Source organism: Podarcis liolepis, assembly GCF_965112155.1.
Source record: "Podarcis liolepis genome assembly, contig: HAP1_SCAFFOLD_74, whole genome shotgun sequence".
In the NCBI taxonomy this organism is placed as follows: Eukaryota; Metazoa; Chordata; class Lepidosauria; order Squamata; family Lacertidae; genus Podarcis; species Podarcis liolepis.
Window position 1 is genome coordinate 33800 of NW_028148879.1, and position 20639 is coordinate 54438.

At 44.2% G+C, this 20639-nt stretch overlaps 2 protein-coding genes and 1 pseudogene across 3 annotated transcripts in view; 2 read left to right on the top strand and 1 right to left on the bottom strand.

The window, feature by feature from the left end:
• Positions 1-4651, bottom strand: part of LOC310698998 (DGAT1/2-independent enzyme synthesizing storage lipids-like) — a 10224-nt gene extending 5573 nt beyond the window's left edge. The window contains exons 1-3 of the mRNA XM_083520590.1: positions 4493-4651; positions 2646-3020; positions 648-812 (exon numbers count right to left, since the gene is read on the bottom strand). Coding sequence (XP_083376716.1) covers positions 648-812; positions 2646-2925 — 445 coding nt within the window. The 5' untranslated portion in view covers positions 2926-3020; positions 4493-4651. The remainder of the gene's footprint in view (positions 1-647; positions 813-2645; positions 3021-4492) is intronic.
• A 9165-nt stretch (positions 4652-13816) lies between these two features.
• The window catches only part of LOC310699000 (DGAT1/2-independent enzyme synthesizing storage lipids-like), a 48503-nt gene continuing 41680 nt past the window's right edge, over positions 13817-20639 (top strand). The window contains exon 1 of the mRNA XM_083520592.1: positions 13817-13997. The gene's annotated coding sequence lies outside the window, so the exon portion shown is untranslated. The remainder of the gene's footprint in view (positions 13998-20639) is intronic.
• LOC310698997 (DGAT1/2-independent enzyme synthesizing storage lipids-like) lies at positions 16846-19190 on the top strand (annotated as a pseudogene). The gene is made up of 4 exons (XR_014530088.1): positions 16846-17073; positions 17481-17541; positions 17789-17928; positions 18993-19190. The product of XR_014530088.1 is annotated as a DGAT1/2-independent enzyme synthesizing storage lipids-like (transcript).

Here is a 20639-nt window from a genome sequence, read left to right on the forward strand (position 1 = left end):
ATTTTCCTAAACCTTGTCGTATTCTAGTATTAAAGTCAGCAGCAATTATTATATGAGAGCCTGCAGTTACAGCATAGAAAGCAGATGTCACATTATCCAGATTCCTTCAGATCTTAGATCCCTGAGGAAGAATGTAGACAAGTTGTACAAGAAAGCATGGAATTTCTGCATGGAGGCAAAGGAATTGTCTTGCAATCACTAGAGGAGGAGAAGAAGAAGAAGAAGAAGAAGAAGAAGAAGAAGAAGAAGAAGAAGAAGAAGAAGAAGAAGAAGCAGCAGCAGCAGCAGCAGCAGCACTCTCATAGCTGTTTTGAGGTCAGGTCAGGTTTTCCTGCAATCTGTGATCAAGGGCCAAAAGACCCAGGTCGACATGCTGTATTGGAAACATTGCCTGATTCAAATACGATGCCTGAAACATTATTGGGAGAAGAGGTTGAGGTTGTAAATGGCCAAAAGCAAGTCTGCAGTTTCCAACTTCCTTTTTTTGTGAGGACACTTGCTGATATTTTATGTGTTTTTTTTCACCTACTTGCCTGATACGCTGTTTTATATTTTATAGCATTGTTTAATAACTTATACCTTTATTTTATATCATATTTCACTTTTTTTTTTTAAAAAAAAAGCATGATTAAAATTTAATAACTTACCTGGAAACCGATATATGCTATGATCACATATTGAAAAGCACTCTCTCCCTGTCTCCTTGAAAAGTCTAGCGATAAGGAAGAAATAGTCAATAGTATAAACTGGGTGATAAAAGATAATAAGCACTGGTCCTTTAGGGAGATGTTCCATGCCAAAAACTTCATAACCTGGAAATAATATAAAATGCAATAAATAAATGTTATTTTGTTGAAAAATAAATGGAATATCGCAATATTTTATTGGAAGAAAACACTGTGGTTCAGAAAACTGAAATTTAAGATCAGTTAAAAAGCTCTCCTATATGTTGCAACATTCTGGATACTAGGTTGTCATCCACATGGACCAGAACTTTCTCTGTTGTGCCCACATAATAAATGATATTTTTCGTCTGCTGGAATCTTCGTTCCTTGCTTAATTTTGGGCGTAGGTGGGAAAAAATTTGCCTAGTCTTTGAGTGAGCTAAAACTGTGACTTGCTGTTTCAATCTCCTTTAAACTTTCATCAGGGCCATCTTAAGCATATGTGGTGTCGGGGTGCAAAGATCCACCAGGCACCCCTAGGTTGCCCAGAGTTGTCGAGCGTTTCTTAACGGGGGACCCCAAAGTTGTTGACTTTTTTTAGGATATAGTTGTTTACCTTTAGAATGGTTGCAGATGCAGTGACTCACAGAGCCAACTAACGGGGGTTCCAGCACCCAACGCACAGGGTCATACGAAGGTGGGTGTGGGTTCCATGCTAGGGGGGAGCAAAATGTTGGGTGACACAGTTTCCGTGATGTCCATCCACTGCCTCCACACACCCCGCTGCATGGCGGCTAACTGTTTCAGCTAGGATCCATGCGCTCTTATTTGTCGGGACTTGTTGCTGCCGTCGGTGCTGTTGGTGTGCGGCGGATCCCGTCCAGAGATCTTCCTCTCCTGCCGCTAGCATTCCTCGTCGTTCTGCGCTGGCACGTCACGTTGGGCTGTGCTGGGAGAGTGCGACGACAGCGGAAAAGCCAGCAAAGGAACCCACAGCTCGGCACATGCAACAGGATGCATGGTGCCACACCCACAACGTTACATGGTGGTCCGGGCATGGCACTGAAACAGTTAGCTGCCATGCAGCTGGGGCAAGAGCCGGCAGGCTCTTCTGCTGCAGGCATGTTGGTGCGAGTTTGGGAGCGAGCGTTGGAGTCCGGGGAAGAGCCGCCTGCAGAAGGCGAACTCCGATGGGCTCTGCTCCGCTCGGCTGTCGGCGGCTCTTCCCTGGACTCCAACGCTCGGCCCTGGACTCCCAGCCTGGCACCCCTGTGAGCCCGGCGCCCGGGTGCCGTGCACCCCTAGCGCCAATGGTTAAGATGCCCCTGACTTTCATATGGGTTAGAATACTATATTTTCCTGAGCCTTTTTTATATGAAGAACAGTATTACCCTTCTGTGCAGAGTGTTGCACATTCTTTCCCCATACCTAAGTGCTCTAATTTCAGGCATCTTCAGGCCATTCTCTGAATCACTTTATACAATGTGAGAGAAAAGTTTCGCAGACAGATGCACCCTTGACCATGTCCTAAGTAGCCACAGGGTTTCATCCTTATAACCCAAGCTTGGTTTTAGTAATGTGTTTCTGATTTATGCTTCAACATGTAAAGCAACATTACACTCTGGGATGCAATGAGAACATAAGATGGATCCTCTTGATCAAGCCAAAGCTCTCTGTATTCCATCATCCTGTTTCCATCCAAATTAGCAGCTATCACCACATCCTGTGCTGACAAATTCCATGGTTTGTGTCCAGAGTTTATGCTTCAGGGTTACCTAGTGATTTACCAAGCTCAAGAAAATTGCACCCTCAAAGTCTCACTACATGATGATATACTCATTAAATTTGCTGTGTACCCACCACACAGTTAAAGCCAGTAGTGGTAACTATTGTTCCAGGGCCTCAAGTCTGAAATTCTGATGCTCAGTCCTATGAAAGTATAGTAGCTGAATTATTGGTATGAAAGAAACATTTACTCACCATGCCATATCTTTCCAACTATATCTAAAACTTGAGCCGTAACTTGCTTTGGCTTTCTCCAACATTTGGTATCAAAATCAGTTTCTTGCTGGTTATTCCTCTTCTTGTAGACATATAGCAAAAATGAGATTGCACAGATAAACAAATATGTCATTATAATGATGGAACAAGGCAAAATCAGAAGCATACGCAACCACCAAGAGTAAGCCCCCAAGCTCAGGTATTCTTCCATGGAAGGAAAACTAATCCAGTTTCCCAGCGTTTGAGTAAAGCGGCTCATGGTTTCCTGATATGAAGCTCCACGTGTATGCCAAGGAAGGAAACCAATCCAGTTAAACCTTCTTTGGTTTTGATGGTATTTCCCCCACTGTTTACCTGGAAAACAGAAAATGCAGTATATTAGTTTGAACTGCCATTCCAGAAGCGTTCATGATTACATGAAATCTCCTGCTATGTAATATTTTCCCAGTTTTCCCCACTGTAACTTGCCAAGTAGATACAAGTAGATACAAAATGACAAGAGTATGACTCCATTTATTTCTTGTTAAGCAAGCTGGTTTCAGTCCACTGCTGAAGTATTAAGGAAAGTGAGAAAGGGTCACTTCTCTTTGAGTCAGCAGAAACGGTTCCCCGCCTCCTAAAAGTGCAGCTGCATGCATCTTGTGACTGTCTTCTTTGTGTTGCTGGGCAAACTAACACATATCCCAGGATAGATAAAGAACTCATGTTTCAGCATTCACTGTTGTGGGGCATTGGAGACATGGATACTATTGGAATGATCTGGGGAAGATGTGTTGGATTTGTGAAGAGCTTATCTGAAGGAAGTTAAGACACATTGCAAGACGTCTACACAGAGGGAACTCTGGCAGTTGCAGGACTTTTTTGAGCAAGTGGACTTTGCACTTTCTGTGTGCACTTTTCCTCAGCAAAAACTTTATACATCGAAATGCTCTCTGGGCTCAGAGAGTGAGGACTTCTTGTAGCAGAGTGTGTGTGTGTCTTTGTGCCCCCAAAGTAAAAGTGATCTCTGCTACACAGTTGTTTTTTGTACTGAGGCTATCCACTTGACTCAAATTGTATGGAGCAAACACAACACCGAACAAGAGGGAGGGTGGGGAAAATAGTGAGCTGATGGGTGGCAGCATTTTGGAATTCACTGCAAAGTGCCTCTTTCTGGGGATGTGAAGTGGAATAGCAGCATTGCTGCCAGAGAAGAACAGATGCCGATGGCCAAACCCTGTTTTCACTGCCTCTAGAACTTCTTTCCGGTTGGGTTATTGGGGACCATGCCACAGTACACAGCCATTGCATTTTTGTCTACAAATTACTAAGTCATCTAAAAACAGAGCTTCACATATTTAAATTGCATATTTTTTATTTTACTCTATCTCCACTACATCTTTCAACAAAAAAGTATGGGAAAAGAGACAAAATTGAGAAGGGTATGCAGGCTTTATAACACAGCTGTTTTGATTCCAATAATAGCTGTGTTATAGGGAGGAATTTAATTTCTGCTTTTCAGTGTTATAATATCTGAAAAGCTGTAAGTGCTTAATTTCATCTGCACAAGTAGCGAACATCCTAGTTGTGTTTTAAGTTGACAATGTGGAAACAGGCTAAGATTTTCATACAACTGGTTTTTACACATGCACACAGACAAGACAGCATTTCTCTCTCGCTCTCTCTGCTGACCCATGCACAGGAACTGACAAATAACACAACTACTAGCACATTTGCAAAACTAAGCAAGAATCATTTGTTGAGATTGCAGGGGGTTGACTAGACAACCCGTTAGGCCCCTTCCAACTTTACATTTTATGTTTCTATGAACAAAACCTTTTACTTACATTCCTGGTAAGCCTAGATTGCCTTGACTTTGGTCACCTCTCTCTGAGAGCAGCAAAAGTCTTGTCTGGTGCTCCACTTTTTCGTAGGCTAATTTCCACCACTATGGAGACATGTCCCTTTATGTGGAGGTTTAAAGAGACTGTGATGGGTGTGCCACCTGTATGAACAAACCAAGCATTGTGAAAAAGAGAGAAGGCTTGGGGAGGCTGCTTCTTGGAAGTCGTGGCAATTTGTAATCATACATAAGTATGGAGTCACACCTACAAGAACATTTATAATGTACAATAACATACTAGGTCACAGAAAACCAGTTCTTGACTAAGGAATAAAGGTAGGAATTGTACTCACAACACTCTGTCTGCGATTCAGTCATAGACTCATTAAGAACAAATATCCATGGCTTGTAAAAGCCAAACAGAACCAGAAAACATAAAAGCACATGTATCTTATCTTCACTAGCCACTTCATGAATCACTTGAAGAAGAGTTAAAGCTGATTAAAACTCATTAAAACCACTTTGTTGTTTAGTCGTGTCCAACTCTTTCATTCGTATTTAACTGTTCCATATCTGTCAGGGAACTGCCATCAGAGGCACAGGAGAAGGAGAGGGTCTCTGATTCTGCAGGGGAGGGTCCAAGCGCCAGAGGGAGACTCAGCTGGGAAGAAGGGGAAGAGAATGAGTGTAACACCAGGGATCCAGGAGAACAACGGGACAGGGAGGTGCAGGGGCTCCAGGTCTCTTCGTTGGAAGTTAGCGAGGAGAGCCCAAGCACCCGCTGCCCACGCCCACCCTGCGCAGGAGACTCCCACGCAGTGAGAGGCGGAAACGATTGGGCGTCAAACAACTCTTATGTTGGCAACGCTTTAAGAAACACCCACAGACAGATTCTACGAGTGACTAAGGGCAGCCACGCTAAGATGGACTGTGCAGTCCGGAGGGTTTAACCAGGCAATCCGACTCTCAAACGGAGCAGGATTACGCACGAGTAACTCCCAACCACTACAATATCCTTTAATTTGCAAGAGGAGTTTATATCTGGTAACTTTCTGTGTGGAATGTTTTTTTAAAAAATGCTCAACCTTCCTTTCTTGTTACAATCAATCATTTCCAGCATTTCCCCCCTGCTCCAAGGACTCAGTTTTACTGTGTAGTGACCTTTCACCACCTTGCTTTTCTCAAAACCGAAAGTGGTCTGGCATCTGGCCATTAATCTGGGCAGACTTCCCATCTGATAACAAGCTGATATCTCATCAACACCATAATAAATGAAGTTATAATCCTCCGTGGGAGGGTATTGCCACAGAACATCCCAATATGTTCCACCCAGTTTCATTCTTTGAATTAATCCATAAGCATTATAAAGTTCTCTTGCAATCCATTAATAAATGCAATCCATTAGTAACTAATTTTTTGCTTTGGTGAAGAGATGCCATATTATAAAAAAAAGCATGGTGAATATATAAAGAGAAAACAAAGTCTTCTCTCTACCACATACCAATCCAATTACGATTAAAATCTTTTCCAGATCGAGACCTTGGCACTCAGTGGCTGATTCATTCAGCAGCAGGCTAACTTGTCTCCTTCTTCCAGAACATGCCTGCTTCTCAAGTCTGAATTCGGATATAGCTTAAAAAACAGAAGAATGTCTGTGCATGGTGACCACATTGGAGAGTTTCCAATGCATGCAGGACATTCCGTAGGAGCGGGAGGCAGCTACTGGGCAATCTGCAAGTGAGAGCGCTCCCCCCGACCTGGGGCGGGGGGTTGCAATGATAATTATTCTCAAATTATCCTTAATTGTCTGCATGCTATGGTGAGAACCATTGTTCACCATGGCGGCAAAAAACGGAAGTCCGCAATCTATTCATAACGATTACGATTATGATTACGATATCTTTATTGTCATTGTCCCATGCAGAACAATGAAATTTGAAAAACTACATAAAAACTACATGAAACTACCACAAAACTACATAAAACTACATAAAAACTACATAAAACTACATAAAAATTACATAAAGCATTCAAAAACCCCTAAAAACTCTAAAACCCCATTTTAAAATACGCTATACTATAGAGAACCAGAATTGCGTTTGCATAGAAACTGTTTCTCAGGTGGCTAGTCCTGGCCTTTATAACTGTTGGTATTAAAGGGTTAAGAAGCTCTAATCAAGACGCTCTAGTCACTGAACAGCTGGAGGTCGTTAAGCTTCGTGGAATGTGAATTTGTATAAATAGTCAGCTCACTCCTGTGTTTGCCCCTTTTCCCCCCTTCACCTTTTCTTTTGGGGCGTGTTTGCTGAAATGTGTGATTCTTCACCAGGGTTTTTTTTGTTTTGTGTAAATAAACCTTTTATTAATAATAATAATAATAATAATAATAATAATAATAATAATAATTTATTATTTGTACCCAGCCCATCTGGCTGGGTTTCCCCAGCCACTCTGGGCGGCTTCCATAGAAACAAAAAAAAAAACCTAAAATCATACATTAAAAACTTCCCTGAACAGGGCTGCCTTAAGATGTCTTCTGAATGTCAGGTAGTTGTTTATCGTTTTGACATCTGATGGGAGGGCGTTCCACAGGGCGGGCGCCACTACCGAAAAGGCCCTCTGCCTGGTTCCCTGTAGCTTTGCTTCTCGCAATGAGGGAACCGCCAGAAGGCCCTCGGCTCTGGACCTCAGCGTCCGGGCAGAACGATGGGGGTGGAGACGCTCCTTCAGGTATACTGGGCCGAGGCCGTTTAGGGCTTTAAAGGTCAACACCAGCACTTTGAATTGTGCTCGGAAACGTACTGGGAGCCAATGTAGGTCTTTCAAGACCGGTGTTATGTGGTCTCGGCGGCCGCCCCCAGTCACCAGTATAGCTGCCGCATTCTGGATTAGCTGTAGTTTCCGAGTCACCTTCAAAGGTAGCCCCACGTAGAGCGCATTGCAGTAGTCCAAGCGGGAGATAACTAGAGCATGCACCACTCTGGCGAGACAGTCCACGGGCAGGTAGGGTCTCAGCCTGCGTACCAGGTGGAGTTGGTAGACAGCTGCCCTGGATACAGAATTGACCTGCGCCTCCATGGACAGCTGTGAGTCCAAAATGACTCCCAGGCTACGCACCTGGTCCTTCAGGGGCACAGTTACCCTATTCAGGACCAGGGAGTCCTCCACACCAGCCCGGCCCCTGTCCCCCCAAAACAGTACTTCTGTCTTGTCAGGATTCAACCTCAATCCATTAGCCGCCATCCATCCTCCAACCGCCTCCAGGCACTCACACAGGACCTTCACCGCCTTCACTGGTTCTGATTTGAAAAAGAGGTAGAGCTGGGTATCATCTGCATATTGATGGACACCCAGTCGAAACCCCCTGATGATCTCTCCCAGCGGCTTCATATAGATATTAAAAAGCATGGGGGAGAGGACGGAACCCTGAGGCACCCCACAAGTGAGGGCCCAAGGGTCTGAACACTGATCCCCCACCACCACTTTCTGAACACGGCCCAGGAGGAAGGAGCGAAACCACTGTATAACAGTGCCCCCAGCTCCCAACCCCTCTAGACGGTCCAGAAGGATGTTATGGTCGATTGTATCAAAGGCCGCTGAGAGATTCAGCAGAACTAGGAAACAACTCTCACCTTTGTCCCTAGCTCGCCGGAGATCATCAACCAGTGCGACCAAGGCAGTTTCAGTCCCATGATGAGGCCTGAACCCTGATTGGAAGGGATCCAAATGGCCCGCATCCTCCAGGCGTGCCTGGAGTTGTTCAGCAACCACACGCTCAATCACCTTGCCCAAGAATGGAAGATTTGAGACTGGGCGATAGTTGGCCATACTGGCGGGGTCTAAAGATGGTTTTTTAAGAAGCGGTTTAATGACCGCCTCTTTCAGCGGATCTGGGAATGTTCCCTCAAAGAGGGAAGCATTCACCACCCCGCAGAGCCCATCGCCCAGCCCTTCCCGGCTTGCTTTTATTAGCCAGGATGGGCAAGGATCAAGGAGACAGGTGGTTGGTTTCACGCGTCCAAGTAGCCTGTCCACATCCTTGGGGGTAACGGATTGAAATTGATTCCATGCAACTTGACCAGACAAGGCTCTAGCACTCTCTCGCCCCAGCCCTGTTCCCACGGTGGTGTCTAGCTCCTTCTGAATATGAGTGATTTTATCTGCAAAAAACTTTGCAAAATCGTTGCAGGAGATCTTGGGGTCTTTACAAGGCCCCGGTGGTAAAGGTGGTTCCGTTAAATTGCGAACCACCTGAAAGAGTCTCCTGCTACAATTTTCTGCAGATGCAATAGAGGCGGTGAAGAAAGTCTTCTTCGCCGTCGCTATCGCCACTTGGTAGGCTCGACGTTGAGCTCTAACCTGTGTCCGGTCAGATTTGGAGTGAGTTTTCTGACACCGACGCTCTAGCCATCTCAGTGATTGTTTCATCGCCCTCAGCTCCAAAGAAAACCACGGGGCTGTCCGGGCTCCATGCAATCGGAGAGGGTGCTTCGGAGCCAGACAGTCGATAGCCCTGGTTAACTCCGCATTCCAGCGGGCCACCAGGGAATCAGCTGAAAGGCCATCAACATGGGATAAAGCATCCCCTACCACTCTCTGGAAACCATTTGGATCCATTAAGTGGCGGGGGCGGACCATCCGAATTGGTCCCACCTCCCTGCAGAGGGGAAGGGTTGCGGAGAAGTCCAGTTGCTGCAGGAAGTGATCTGACCATGGCACTTCTTTGGTTTCACTTTTACTTAGTGTCAGATCACCCACGTCACTAGAGGTGAATACCAGGTCTAAGGCATGTCCATGACTATGAGTTGGGACCAACTTATTCAGGGACAACCCCATGGAGGCCATGCTTTCCACAAAGTCCCGAGCGGCCCCTTGTAAGGTTGTGTCGGCATGGATGTTAAAATCCCCTAGGACAACCAAACTAGGTGTCTCCAGGAGAACATCCGCTACGACCTGAAGCAGCTCGGACAGGGAATCCTTGGTGCAGCGGGGAGGTCGGTACACCAAAAGGAATCCTGTACTGCCCCTATTGCCCAACTTCCAGAACATGCACTCAGAAAACTGGGTCTTCCCAGTAGGACACCTGATGCAAACTAATGACTTCCTAAAAATCACTGCAACCCCCCCCCCCCCGCCCACATGACCTGGGTTGCTGTGCGTAAGAGAAACCTGGTGGGCAAGCGGCAGCAAGGACAGGCTCATCTGCTTCCTCCAACAAAGCCTAGGACTTGCCGATCAGAAGGTCAGTGGTTCGAATCCCTGCGACGGGGTGAGCTCCTGTTGCCCGGTCCCAGCTCCTGCCAACATAGCAGTTCGAAAGCACTTCAAAGTGCAAGTAGATAAATAGGTACCGCTCAGGTGGGAAGGTAAACAGCGTTTCCGTGCACTGCTCTGGTTCACCAGAAGCAGCTTAGTCATGCTGGCCACCCGGCTCCCTCGGCCAACAAAGCGAGATGAGCGCCATAACTCCAGAGTCGGCCACGACTGGATCTAATGTTCAGGGGTCCCTTTACCTTTACCTTTACCTAGGCAAGGCATACCCTGGTTCAGGTTTCTGCAAGGGAGTGGGAAGGCAGAAATGCATCGATAGCGGGGTTTGTGCTGAGCCCATTGTCAGATAGATCATTTCCCTTTATAAATCCTCATAAAACCTGAGAAGCTGATCTGAAGAATCTTTATTTGCATCAGCCACTAGCCATAGGAATACAATAAAAGAAAAAGAAAATGTACTGAAGATAGAGGTAAAAACTTAACTATACAAAATACATTTTGGAGGTTTAGATCAATAATCAAATAATAGATCTTATTCTAATTGCCCCCACTAAAAACATGGCAGATTTTGCTGCCACCTGGTCATATTGATCTGCTGGATGAAAGAACACAGTAGCAATGGTTGAGCAACCCAGCATAGACAAAAGTAGAGGGGTAATACCCTCACTCCTCAAATCTTTATAAAGACTGCAACCAGAAGCTCATGAGCCACTGACTCAATAGTGCCATCTCCACATGGACATCACTGTTTTTCCAGTGGAATTTTCTGAAATTGACCCTCAAGTACAGCTGAAGGCAGTTTATTCAAGCTTGCGAAATTGAAAGCTCATCTGTATTTTGAAATTGATAAATTTTGCAAATAGGGTGCTCAAGTGTCAAAATGACTAGGTAGAAAATAATCATACCATGGACAAAATTGCTTTATTGTGGCCAAATTATTCTGTCGCTCAATTAGGTGCTGTCTAATTTAATTATTTACTTTACTTAAAGCCCAGTGTTAATAACTGTTATAATGATAAAGCAGAAAAGTAAAGCTTTTTTTGACAATTTTAGTCCAAGCACTCTGATGACCATCTTGCAATACTAAGGGTAGTAGACCAGTGGGGTTTAAATTTAGGCAAAGCCAATAATTAAATGTCCTACACCAAATCTGTAATTCAACTGAGGGGAGACTAGCCTCTAAGTGCAATGAAGTGTTTGGAACACAGGATGGAAGAGAAAAAAATTGCCTTAGGAACTTAGGTTGAACAGCTTCTGTAAATCCAAGGTGAGGCCCTGTCCAAATCTGAGCCCATATAATAACTTTGCCAGGGGTTTAGCTTTAAACAGGTCTGATGGTATACAATCGCCACCTTTTGTATGTAAAAAGCCTGTCAGAATTTTTGTGCTTTGAGATGCTTTTTCCTTTGCATATTTCTGATGTGCTCTCCACGACCCTGCTGACTGAAAAATAGGGCAAAGGTATTTAAAGACTTTAACATGTTCAATCAACAGATTATTCACATACCACCTATGGGTCCTATAATTTCCTGAAAATTTAGTTTTCTTTAGTTTGACTTCTTGCAATTCACAGCCAGGTGTTCTCTTTGGCAGTATCCTGAGAATGCCCTCATCAACCTTTTTAGGCCCACTTTTTTTGCGATAGAAGTGCCATTTACTTAATTATTAGATTATCTAATTATTTATTTCATTTCTATACCACTTTATATTTTAAGAAAAATCTCAAAGCAGTTTAAAGCACATTAAAACATCAATAAGACAATCTGAAGAAAGTCAAATATAGAGTATACAGTCAAAGCAACATAATTAACTAAAAAAACAAACTAAATAATCCCAAAGATTTCAAAATAAAACATTACAAAGGAGGTCAACTACATAATACACACTCCACAAAGTAAGTTAACAAAAAACAAAACGTAAACATTTTTTTAAAAAAACCACTGCTAAGTGAGGTCAAATATAAAATGCACATTTAAAACAGCATAACTACCGGTAACTAACAAAAGAATAAAACGTTATCATAAGCATGTCACAGCTGTTTGGCAGGCACTAAAAGATGGGGCAAAATAATCCAATAGTTAGGGTTTGTTGTCAGGCAATGTCCCTCTGGTCTCACCAGGCACCGCTTTAGTAGAGCTGGTGAGTCTGGGCCCCACCCCCTAGGCCAGGTGGAAAGGGCCTTGCAGGGAGCGGCCTTCACGACTCACAGCAATACCTGAGCTCAGTGGATCACCCAGGGTGGTTAGTTATGCTTCTGATTTGCTTTATCCATTATTGAGAGTAGTGTATTTGGTTCTCTGTGCTTCCTCATTATTGCTCTGTTTTTACAAGAAAATGAATAAACAGCAAGAAACTGAGGCTGATAGCAATTTTGGGGGCATTCCAAGGCAAGTTACAGATATGTTTAGAACAGTGTTTCCCAACCGGTGTTCCGCGGCACACTAGTGTGCCGTGAGACGTTGGCTGGTGTGCCGTGGGAGGGAGGCGGGCGAGTCGGGCGGTGAGAGGCGGCGGCGGCGAGGATCCGCGTCGAGCCGGGGGCGGCTCCGCGGTGGTGGTGCCGAGGTTTCTCTCTCCATTCTCCCCTCACACACACACACAGGAAATAACACAGGATCAGCTGACAGGACCCAGCCAATGGGGCGGCGGCAGGGCAGTGCGTGCAAAAGGGAGGAGCGCGAGACAGCGGACGAGGAGGAGGCCGGCATGTCCGGGCAGCAGCAGCAACAACACCAGCAGCAACTCCCGGCGACGGCTCCTCAAGCCCCGGGCAACCCTACTCCCTCACCGGCCTCGGCCGCCCTCCTGCTCCACCCGCCGCCGCCTCCCCCGCCGCCGCCGGCCACCTCGGCCCCGCCGCCGCCCCCTCCTCCGCCCGCTATCGTCGCCACCACCACAACAGCCGCCGCCTCAGCTGCCGCCGTCCCTCAGTCCCTCGCTTTGCTGCCTCCTCCCCCCCCACCCCCAAACCTTGGAGGTTCCCCGGCAAGGGGGAGGAAAAAAAATTGAAAACTTTCACTTTCGTACGTCCCTCCCGGCGTGACGCTGCGCGCTGTAATGGTGGTGTGCCGCGAGATTTTTTTCATCAAACAAGTGTGCCTTTGCCCAAAAAAGGTTGGGAAACACTGGTTTAGAAAGATATGCCATGGTGAGGAGACAGAGCCAGAGCAGCCAGCTGAGATGTTATCTCTGGAAAGTATTTCTGACCCCCCCCCTTCTCCCAGAACCCGGCATTCGTTGAGAGTGCAAGAGCAAAGGACTCAGAGACAATTAGCCCCTGGCGGCCACTGTAAGGAAAAGTGTTGTTGGTAGGAAGGGAGTGGAGAGGATCTCAGTTGGAGCAATGCCATTGTCTCTCGCTGTGATGATTGAATAAACTCATTAGTAAGAACTCTTCTTGTTTTTCTCTGCTTCTTGCTGCCACCGGGGGAGGGGGAGGGATAAAACAATAGATATAGATGTAGATGTAGATGTAGATGTAGATGTAGATGTAGATGTAGATGTAGATGTAGATGTAGATGTAGATGTAGATGTAGATGTAGATGTAGATGTAGATGTAGATGTAAATGATATAGATGTAGATAGATATGATCATCATCATATTGTAAACTGCCTGATGAACTTCAGTTTTTAATGAGTCTGTGACTGAATTGCAGGCACTGCATGACAGAGTAAAATGGACCAACATGTATGTAGGCGATTATTCCTCTGACTTAACTGATGAACGCATGCTGGACTTGGATCCTTCACCTCCACCTGACAGTATTGAACATGTGCCGGATGCCAGAGACCCTTTGATATCAGAGCATGTCAACCTGGAATTTCTGGGGCTCCAAAGCAAGCAATACATGTTCCTATCTCATACACATCTTATAGTGGGAGAAGCTACCAGCAAATGGAGGTAACACACTTGTCACAATACCTACCTTTACCCCTTAGTCAATAGCTGGTGTTCTGTGACCCAATATGTTGTTATGTGACATGGCTGCTATTGTAGGTGTGACTTTAATTACAATAATTTTAATTACAAATGGGCACAACCTCTTAGCAGTCTTTTTCACAATGCTTGGTTTCTTCATACAAATGGCACACTCATCACAGTCTCTTTAAAGCACCACAGAAAGGGACCTATCTCCATAGGGGTGGAAATTAGCCTACGAAAAAGTGCACCAGACAGGACTTCTGCTGCATCCACAGAGCGGTGACTGAAGCAAAGGTGATTTAGACTTACCAGGAATGTAAGTAAAAATTTTTTTTCATAGAATCATAAAGTGTAGAGCTGGAAGGGATTCCAAGGGTCATCTAGTCAACCCTCTTCAATGCAGGAATCTCATCAAAGTCTCTCATTCAGTTTGAAACCATAGTAGACCATGTCCGACTCTTCGTGACCCCATTGACCAGAGCACACCAGGCACTCCTGTCTTCCATTGCTTCCCGCAGTTTGTTCAAATTCATGCTGGTAGCTTCGAGAACACTGTCCAACCATCTTGTCTTCTGTCTTCCCCTTCTCCTTGTGCCCTCAATCTTTCCCTCCCTTTTCCTGGGAGTCTTCTCTTCTCATGAGGTGGCCAAAGTTTTGGAGCCTCAGCTTCATGATTTGTCCTTCCAGTGAGCACTCAGGGCTGATTTCCTTAAGAATGGATACGTTTGATCTTCTTGCAGTCCATGGGACTCTCAAGAGTCTCCTCCAGCACCATAATTCAAAAGCATCAATTCTTCAGTGATCAGCCTTCTTTATGGTCCAGCTCTCAATTCCATACATCACTATTGGGAAAACCTTAGCTTTAACTATATGGACCTTTGTTGGCAAGGTGATGCCTCTGCTTTTTAGGATGTCCTAGTAGTTGTATTATTTGTTACTTCCTGTGCAGGAGTCAGCAGAGAGAGAGGGAGAGAGAGAGATGTGCTCTCTCTCTCTCTCTCTCTCTCTCTCTCTCTCTGTGTGTGTGTTTGTGTGCATGTAAAAACTAGTTGTATGAACATCTTAGCCTGTTTCCACACTGTCAACTTAAAACACAGCTAGGATGTTCATTTCTTTTAGTCAGGGTTGATTTGAAGCTGGGATAGATATGGATGGTAGCTAATGTCAAGTGTACACTACTGTCCAAGCCAACAGGGGGAAAGCATTGCATGCAGACTCAGATATATGTGAGATAAAAACATGTTGTTTTAGCTGAAACAGTGCCCCTCTGGAATTCATCATTCCTCAAATACCAGTGATGAGGGCTCCCCTATTCCTAGCAAGGGTGGGTGGAAAGGATGTTTTTTAATAATAATAATAATAATAATAATAATAATAATAATAATAATATAAATAATAATATTTATAAATTTTCCATTAAGAACATCCAATTAATAACAAATCAAATCATAATCCAATTCAAAAACAAAACAAAACAAAAAACTAAATTACAATCTGAATTATTTATTATTACCGTATTTTTCACTCTATAGGACGCACTTTTCCCCCTCCAAAAATTAGGGGGAAATGGAACGAATGCCGGCTCCTTGGCTTCAGCGATAGCAACGCGAAGGCTCCGAAGCGCAGAGGGAGCCCTCTCGCTCTCCACGCTTCAGGTTCCTTTCGCTGAAGCCAGGAGAGCAAGACTCTCCCGGCTTCAGCAGAAAGGGAGAACTGAGCAGCGACCCTTAAGCCAAGCGGGAGGAGAAATGGAAGGGGTTCCGTTTTTCATGTAGCTTCGCTGAAGGGGTGCTGAGCAGAGAGGGTGAGAATTTTTTTTTCGTGTTCTCCCCCTCTAAAACAAGGTGCGTCTAACGGAGCGAAAAATATGGTAGATTTCACATGGACTTCCCATATTCTGGACCTCTGAAGAACTCATCTCACATAATGATATGATGGCTGAGTATTGTGGCATGAGCTCCAATAACCCAGAAACATGAGGGTATCTGAAGAAGTGTGCATGCACACGAAAGCTCATACCAAGAACTAACTTAGTTGGTCTTTAAGGTACTACTGGAAGGAATTTTTTATTTTGACTATGGCAGACCAACACGGCTACCTATCTGTAAACAGAAGCATGGTTCACCAGAAGCAGCTTAGTCCTGCTGGCCACATGACCCGGAAGCTGTACCCGGAAGCGAGATGAGCGCCGCAACCTCAGAGTTGGCCATGACTGGACCTAATGGTCAGGGGTCCCTTTACCTTCACCTATGTTTCGACCTGTGTCTTTTGGCCCATGATCACAGGTTGCAGGAATACCTTATCTGGCCTCATAACAGCTATGAGATTACTTTCTACATTCTTCCTCAGGGATCTAAAAAATGGGGCCAACTGGATAAAGTGACATCTGATTTCTGTGCTGTAACTGCACAGAACTGATTTCTGTGCTGTAACTTTAATGCCAGAATAGGACAAGGTTAGGAAACTGGGTCTCCAACTTGATGATATCTTCAGGTACAAAGATAACTGAAAACAGGGCCCCACCCGAACACATGGCCAATCAAGCACTCCCACACAAAGCTTTTATGCTCCCATGTGACACTGAAATCAAACCCATGTGACACCCATGCTGGAGTGTTCATGGCCCTCCACTGCCACTCCCCACACGTCATCTTCCTCTGGATGCACACAGCAGCCACAGCAAGGAACTATGACACCACCAAAGGGTCGTTTAAATAAGGAAGGAAGGAAGTACAGAGCCCCAAAATGCCCAGTAGCACAGAGTGCTCTGTTTGGGGGGTGAATTTGTCCACTGGGTGAATTAATGCAGCATATAATCTCCACCCACTTACATGTGCATGAAAAGATGAACTTATGTTGGTGTAGGCAGGATTCAACCAGCATGGGCTCATCTGTGCCATGTGTGTATCTGTCTCTCTGTGCATGCAGCAAGGCACTGTGGCTTGTATTTTTATCATAATGCAAACTTGAATGTCATTCGGTTGTACTACAGACTTGACTTGTGGAACGCTTGTCTAAAAAGGTGGCCACCTCAGCACTTCCACGAAATCCTACTTGAAAAGGATTGGCAGAGAACTATGCTTGTGATCTGTAACAGTGCAATATCTTTGGAATAATGACACTTGTATAGCGTCCACAATATTTCCTGAATAAGCGTTATATAAAATGCATTTTCTTTCTATTTGGGGCTTCTTTTTTCAGGGCTGAAGATACTTTTAAATTCCATCAATTTGAAAGATTTCAATAAAGCTGAATGTGTGGAAATTTTGAAGAAAGGCCATTTACTGGGCATTTCCCCTGGTGGAGGTAGAGAAGGAAACTTTAGTTATGACTACAACATAATGTGGGGTAACAGCACTGGTTTCGCTCGGGTAGCTTTGGAGGCAAAAGTGGTGAGTGATCTTTGTGCAATTTGCATTGCCTTCATGATTATCCTAGATAAGACGTAATGTGTTGACATACTTGATCTAGCATCCTAAGTAGTTGAGGATGGCTAATATCCTGTTTGGGGGTCAAATGATATCTGGAGTTCCAAGTATTTCCTACTCCTGCTTTTTTTTTAAGCTATTGAAATCACTTACATTTAAAAAGAAAAATAGCTTTTTCCTCTTCAATTCCTGAAAATCTGGGGGACAACATGTGCAATTTGAAGTCAATTGCATCTGGTTGTCCCTGTAATCCCAGATGGGGAGCATTATTCCTAGTCCTTAACCAAAATAAAGGTGGAGCGGGTGGGGTGAAGTAATTCTCCAGTTCTCGCCTTTCTTTTGATTTTGTATTTCTTCTTATTTTCTTTCAGCCCATCATCCCTATGTTTATACAAAACGTTTGTGAAACACTCAGGAACATTGGAAAGTCAAGTGAGCAAAATATCTTATATTCTTTGGTTGATCAAGAGATCTGATATCAGGCAATAAACTACTAGTAGTTTATTCAATGTACACTTCTTTGCAAAAGTTGTGCTGTCTCTTAAAAATATGCACTCAAATTATTTAACCTCATGTCTGGGATGAATTGATTGGGATTGCTAAAAACTCAGAATGCCAACTAATTTCAAATTTGATACGGGATCGCTTTCTTACAGACTCTTTTCCCTTTCATACATAGGGTTGACAAGATAGTTATATGAGAAAGCAAGACTTCTCTACCTTCCCATATATGGAGGACTTCCAGTGAAACTGAGGACATATATTGGAGAACCCATCCCATATGATCCAAATATAACAGCTGCAGAGCTGGCTGAAAAAGTAAGTTAACTCTACACAAGGAAGTCAAAAAGCAGAATATTGTTTTCCTGTTGGTTTCTCTCTTTCAGTTGTATAAATTGAATTCTGACTACTGACTTACTCATTCTATACGACCAGAGATTGGGTTCATTATATAGACTTTTGTGCATTATGTTCATCACTCAGCTTTTCCTCTCTGTAAATTGTAAGAGACCATGAAAAACCTATGCATTTTATGTAATGCTGCACAAAGATCTGCTCATGCAATAGGACTTCTTCTGCCCACCATATGCCCCAGAATCTGCCCCAAAGGGTTCCTCCAAGCCTCCTCCCCGGTGGGGGACCCAGTAAGCACTGTACGCTCTTAAGCCTCATTAAACTATTACTGAAGAACTTCTGATGTTTGTGTGACTTATTGCAACTCTGCACGTGAATGTGACTCCATTCTACTCTGCTTTTTTCACCCGTGCCCTGCTGTGCTGTTTTCAGGCATGGAACCAGGAGGTGACTGATTTCTGTCACTAGCCCTGTTAGCCATTGCCATTTGAAGAGAACGAGGGAGGTGTTCATAGTGAGTTCAGGCACCTCTTTTTCTGGAAAAATAGCACTGAGCATAGTGAAATATAACTCAGTAGCATTTCTGCCGTTTTCCTCACATAGCTGGAGGGAACAACCATGCAGGAAAACTAATACGTACGAAGCAGCCCAAGGCACTTATGTTTGGTTGTATCTCTGCCATTCTCATACAGTGCTCTTAGTAAACATAAAGAGAGTGGGCTGGATTCACTGACGGAGGAGCAGTTTCCTAGTGGGGGTTCCTCACCCTGGCTGCTCTGGCCGAAACCTCCATGTTGAAGAAGCCGCTTTTGAGAGTTGAGAGACAAAGACTCTCATGCAACACATCTCATTATACATAGACATTTGCATGAAAGAAATTACATATTGTGCTTCTACAGCTGGAATAAATGGGTTGCCTCTGGTTCTGATCCCTTTAGCTTTTTCCTCACAGATATTAATAACTGTGAACACCTATTTAGCAATATATCCCTGTAACACAATGTATTCCTTTGTTCTTCTTTCAACAGGCAAAGACTGCAATTGAAAATCATCGGGATAAATACCAAAAAAGACCAGGAAATATGTTAAGAGCTCTCTCAGAACGATTTGATAAGCATTACAAAGCTAACTAGTCCATATAAAACAGTTGCAGTGTTTCTGACAAGATTTCTGTTATAGGAAGCATTAATAATTATGTTATTAAAGCTAAGCTGATATACACAGAATTGTGCTGGATTGTTTAATAATTATCTGGAAGGGACCCTAGCTGAGTAACCCAGCACCTGCTGTGTGTTCAGAAGGTCCTAGGTTTTCAAAGACATACGAGTTCTTTCTTGCCCTATCCTGCAATACTCCCAGAATGCCCCTTTTATAATGGGAAGGTGAGTGCTTAACTGAAACATGAAATAATATTACAAGTGAAAGAGTAATGTCTATAATTCACATCTCTTTTATGTTTATAGAGATAAGCTTTCACTTGGTTTGAACCTGTGGGATGCAGACCTCTGCAGGTACACAGAGTTATCCCAAGGGGTCAACAAAGCAGCTGTGGCTGGCAGGTCCTGGTCAAGGGCCCAGGAACTCAGAGGCCTGTTCGTCTAGCACCCATTAGCTGGCTTTCTTCCAGTAGGATGTCTGTGGAGGAAGGCATGAGGCGCATCTGCTCTCGAAAAGGAGTGATTGCCTTCAAGCGGGTTGGCATAGATGCCCCTTGTGGTTCACCCCAACTCTATTATTCTATGATTCCTATGAGGCACCCCAAAACAAATCTGTATGAATGCTTACTACATTGGGAACAATTCCACATTTAAAAATGTGATTATACACCCCCCCTCAGATGAACAGGAACACATGACACATTACACTGTGCCATTTATTAACAGAAATAAAGACAATATGGAAAAGCCATGTGTGAAAAACTAAGTACATCTTATTAATAAATAGCTTGCAGAACCACATTTAGCAACAATAAGAAGCTAACATTTTCTGTAGGACTTTATCAGTCTCTCACATCACTTCAGTTCACTGAAGTTTGCTGGCATTTGTTTATGCACAGCTATCTTAAGGTCTTGCACAGCATTTCAATTGGTCTGAGGTCTGGACTTTGACTAGGTCATTGATTCTGTTCTTTTCCAGCCACTCTGTGATAGATTTCCTGGTATGCTTGGGATCCTTGTCCTGTTAACAGCATGACCCAATTTTGGCCAATCTATAGCTGTCAGCAAATTGCCTCACATTTGACTCTAGAATACTTTGGTATACAGAGGAGTTCATGGTTGACTCAATGACTACAAGGTTCCCAGCTCCTGTGTCTACAAAACAAGCCTAAATCACCACCCCAAGCTGCTTGTGCTGATATGCTGTTTGGTTTTCGTCAAAGGTGGTGCTGTGCATTAAGGCCAAACAGCTCCACTTTGGTGTCGTCTGTCCAAAGGACATTGTTCCAGAAGTCTTGTGGTTTGTTGAGACGCAACTTTGCAAACCTAAGCCGTGCTGCCATGTATTGAATAATAGGATTATTCAGAAGGTAATCAGGATCAGGTGCACAACCTTGGGGTCATTTTGAACTCACATCTGTCCATGGATGCACAGGTTAATTCTGTGTTGATTCTGGTAGCTAGACTGGTGATAAGGAGCGGCTACTGGCACCATATAACACCCAGTCTGGAAGATCT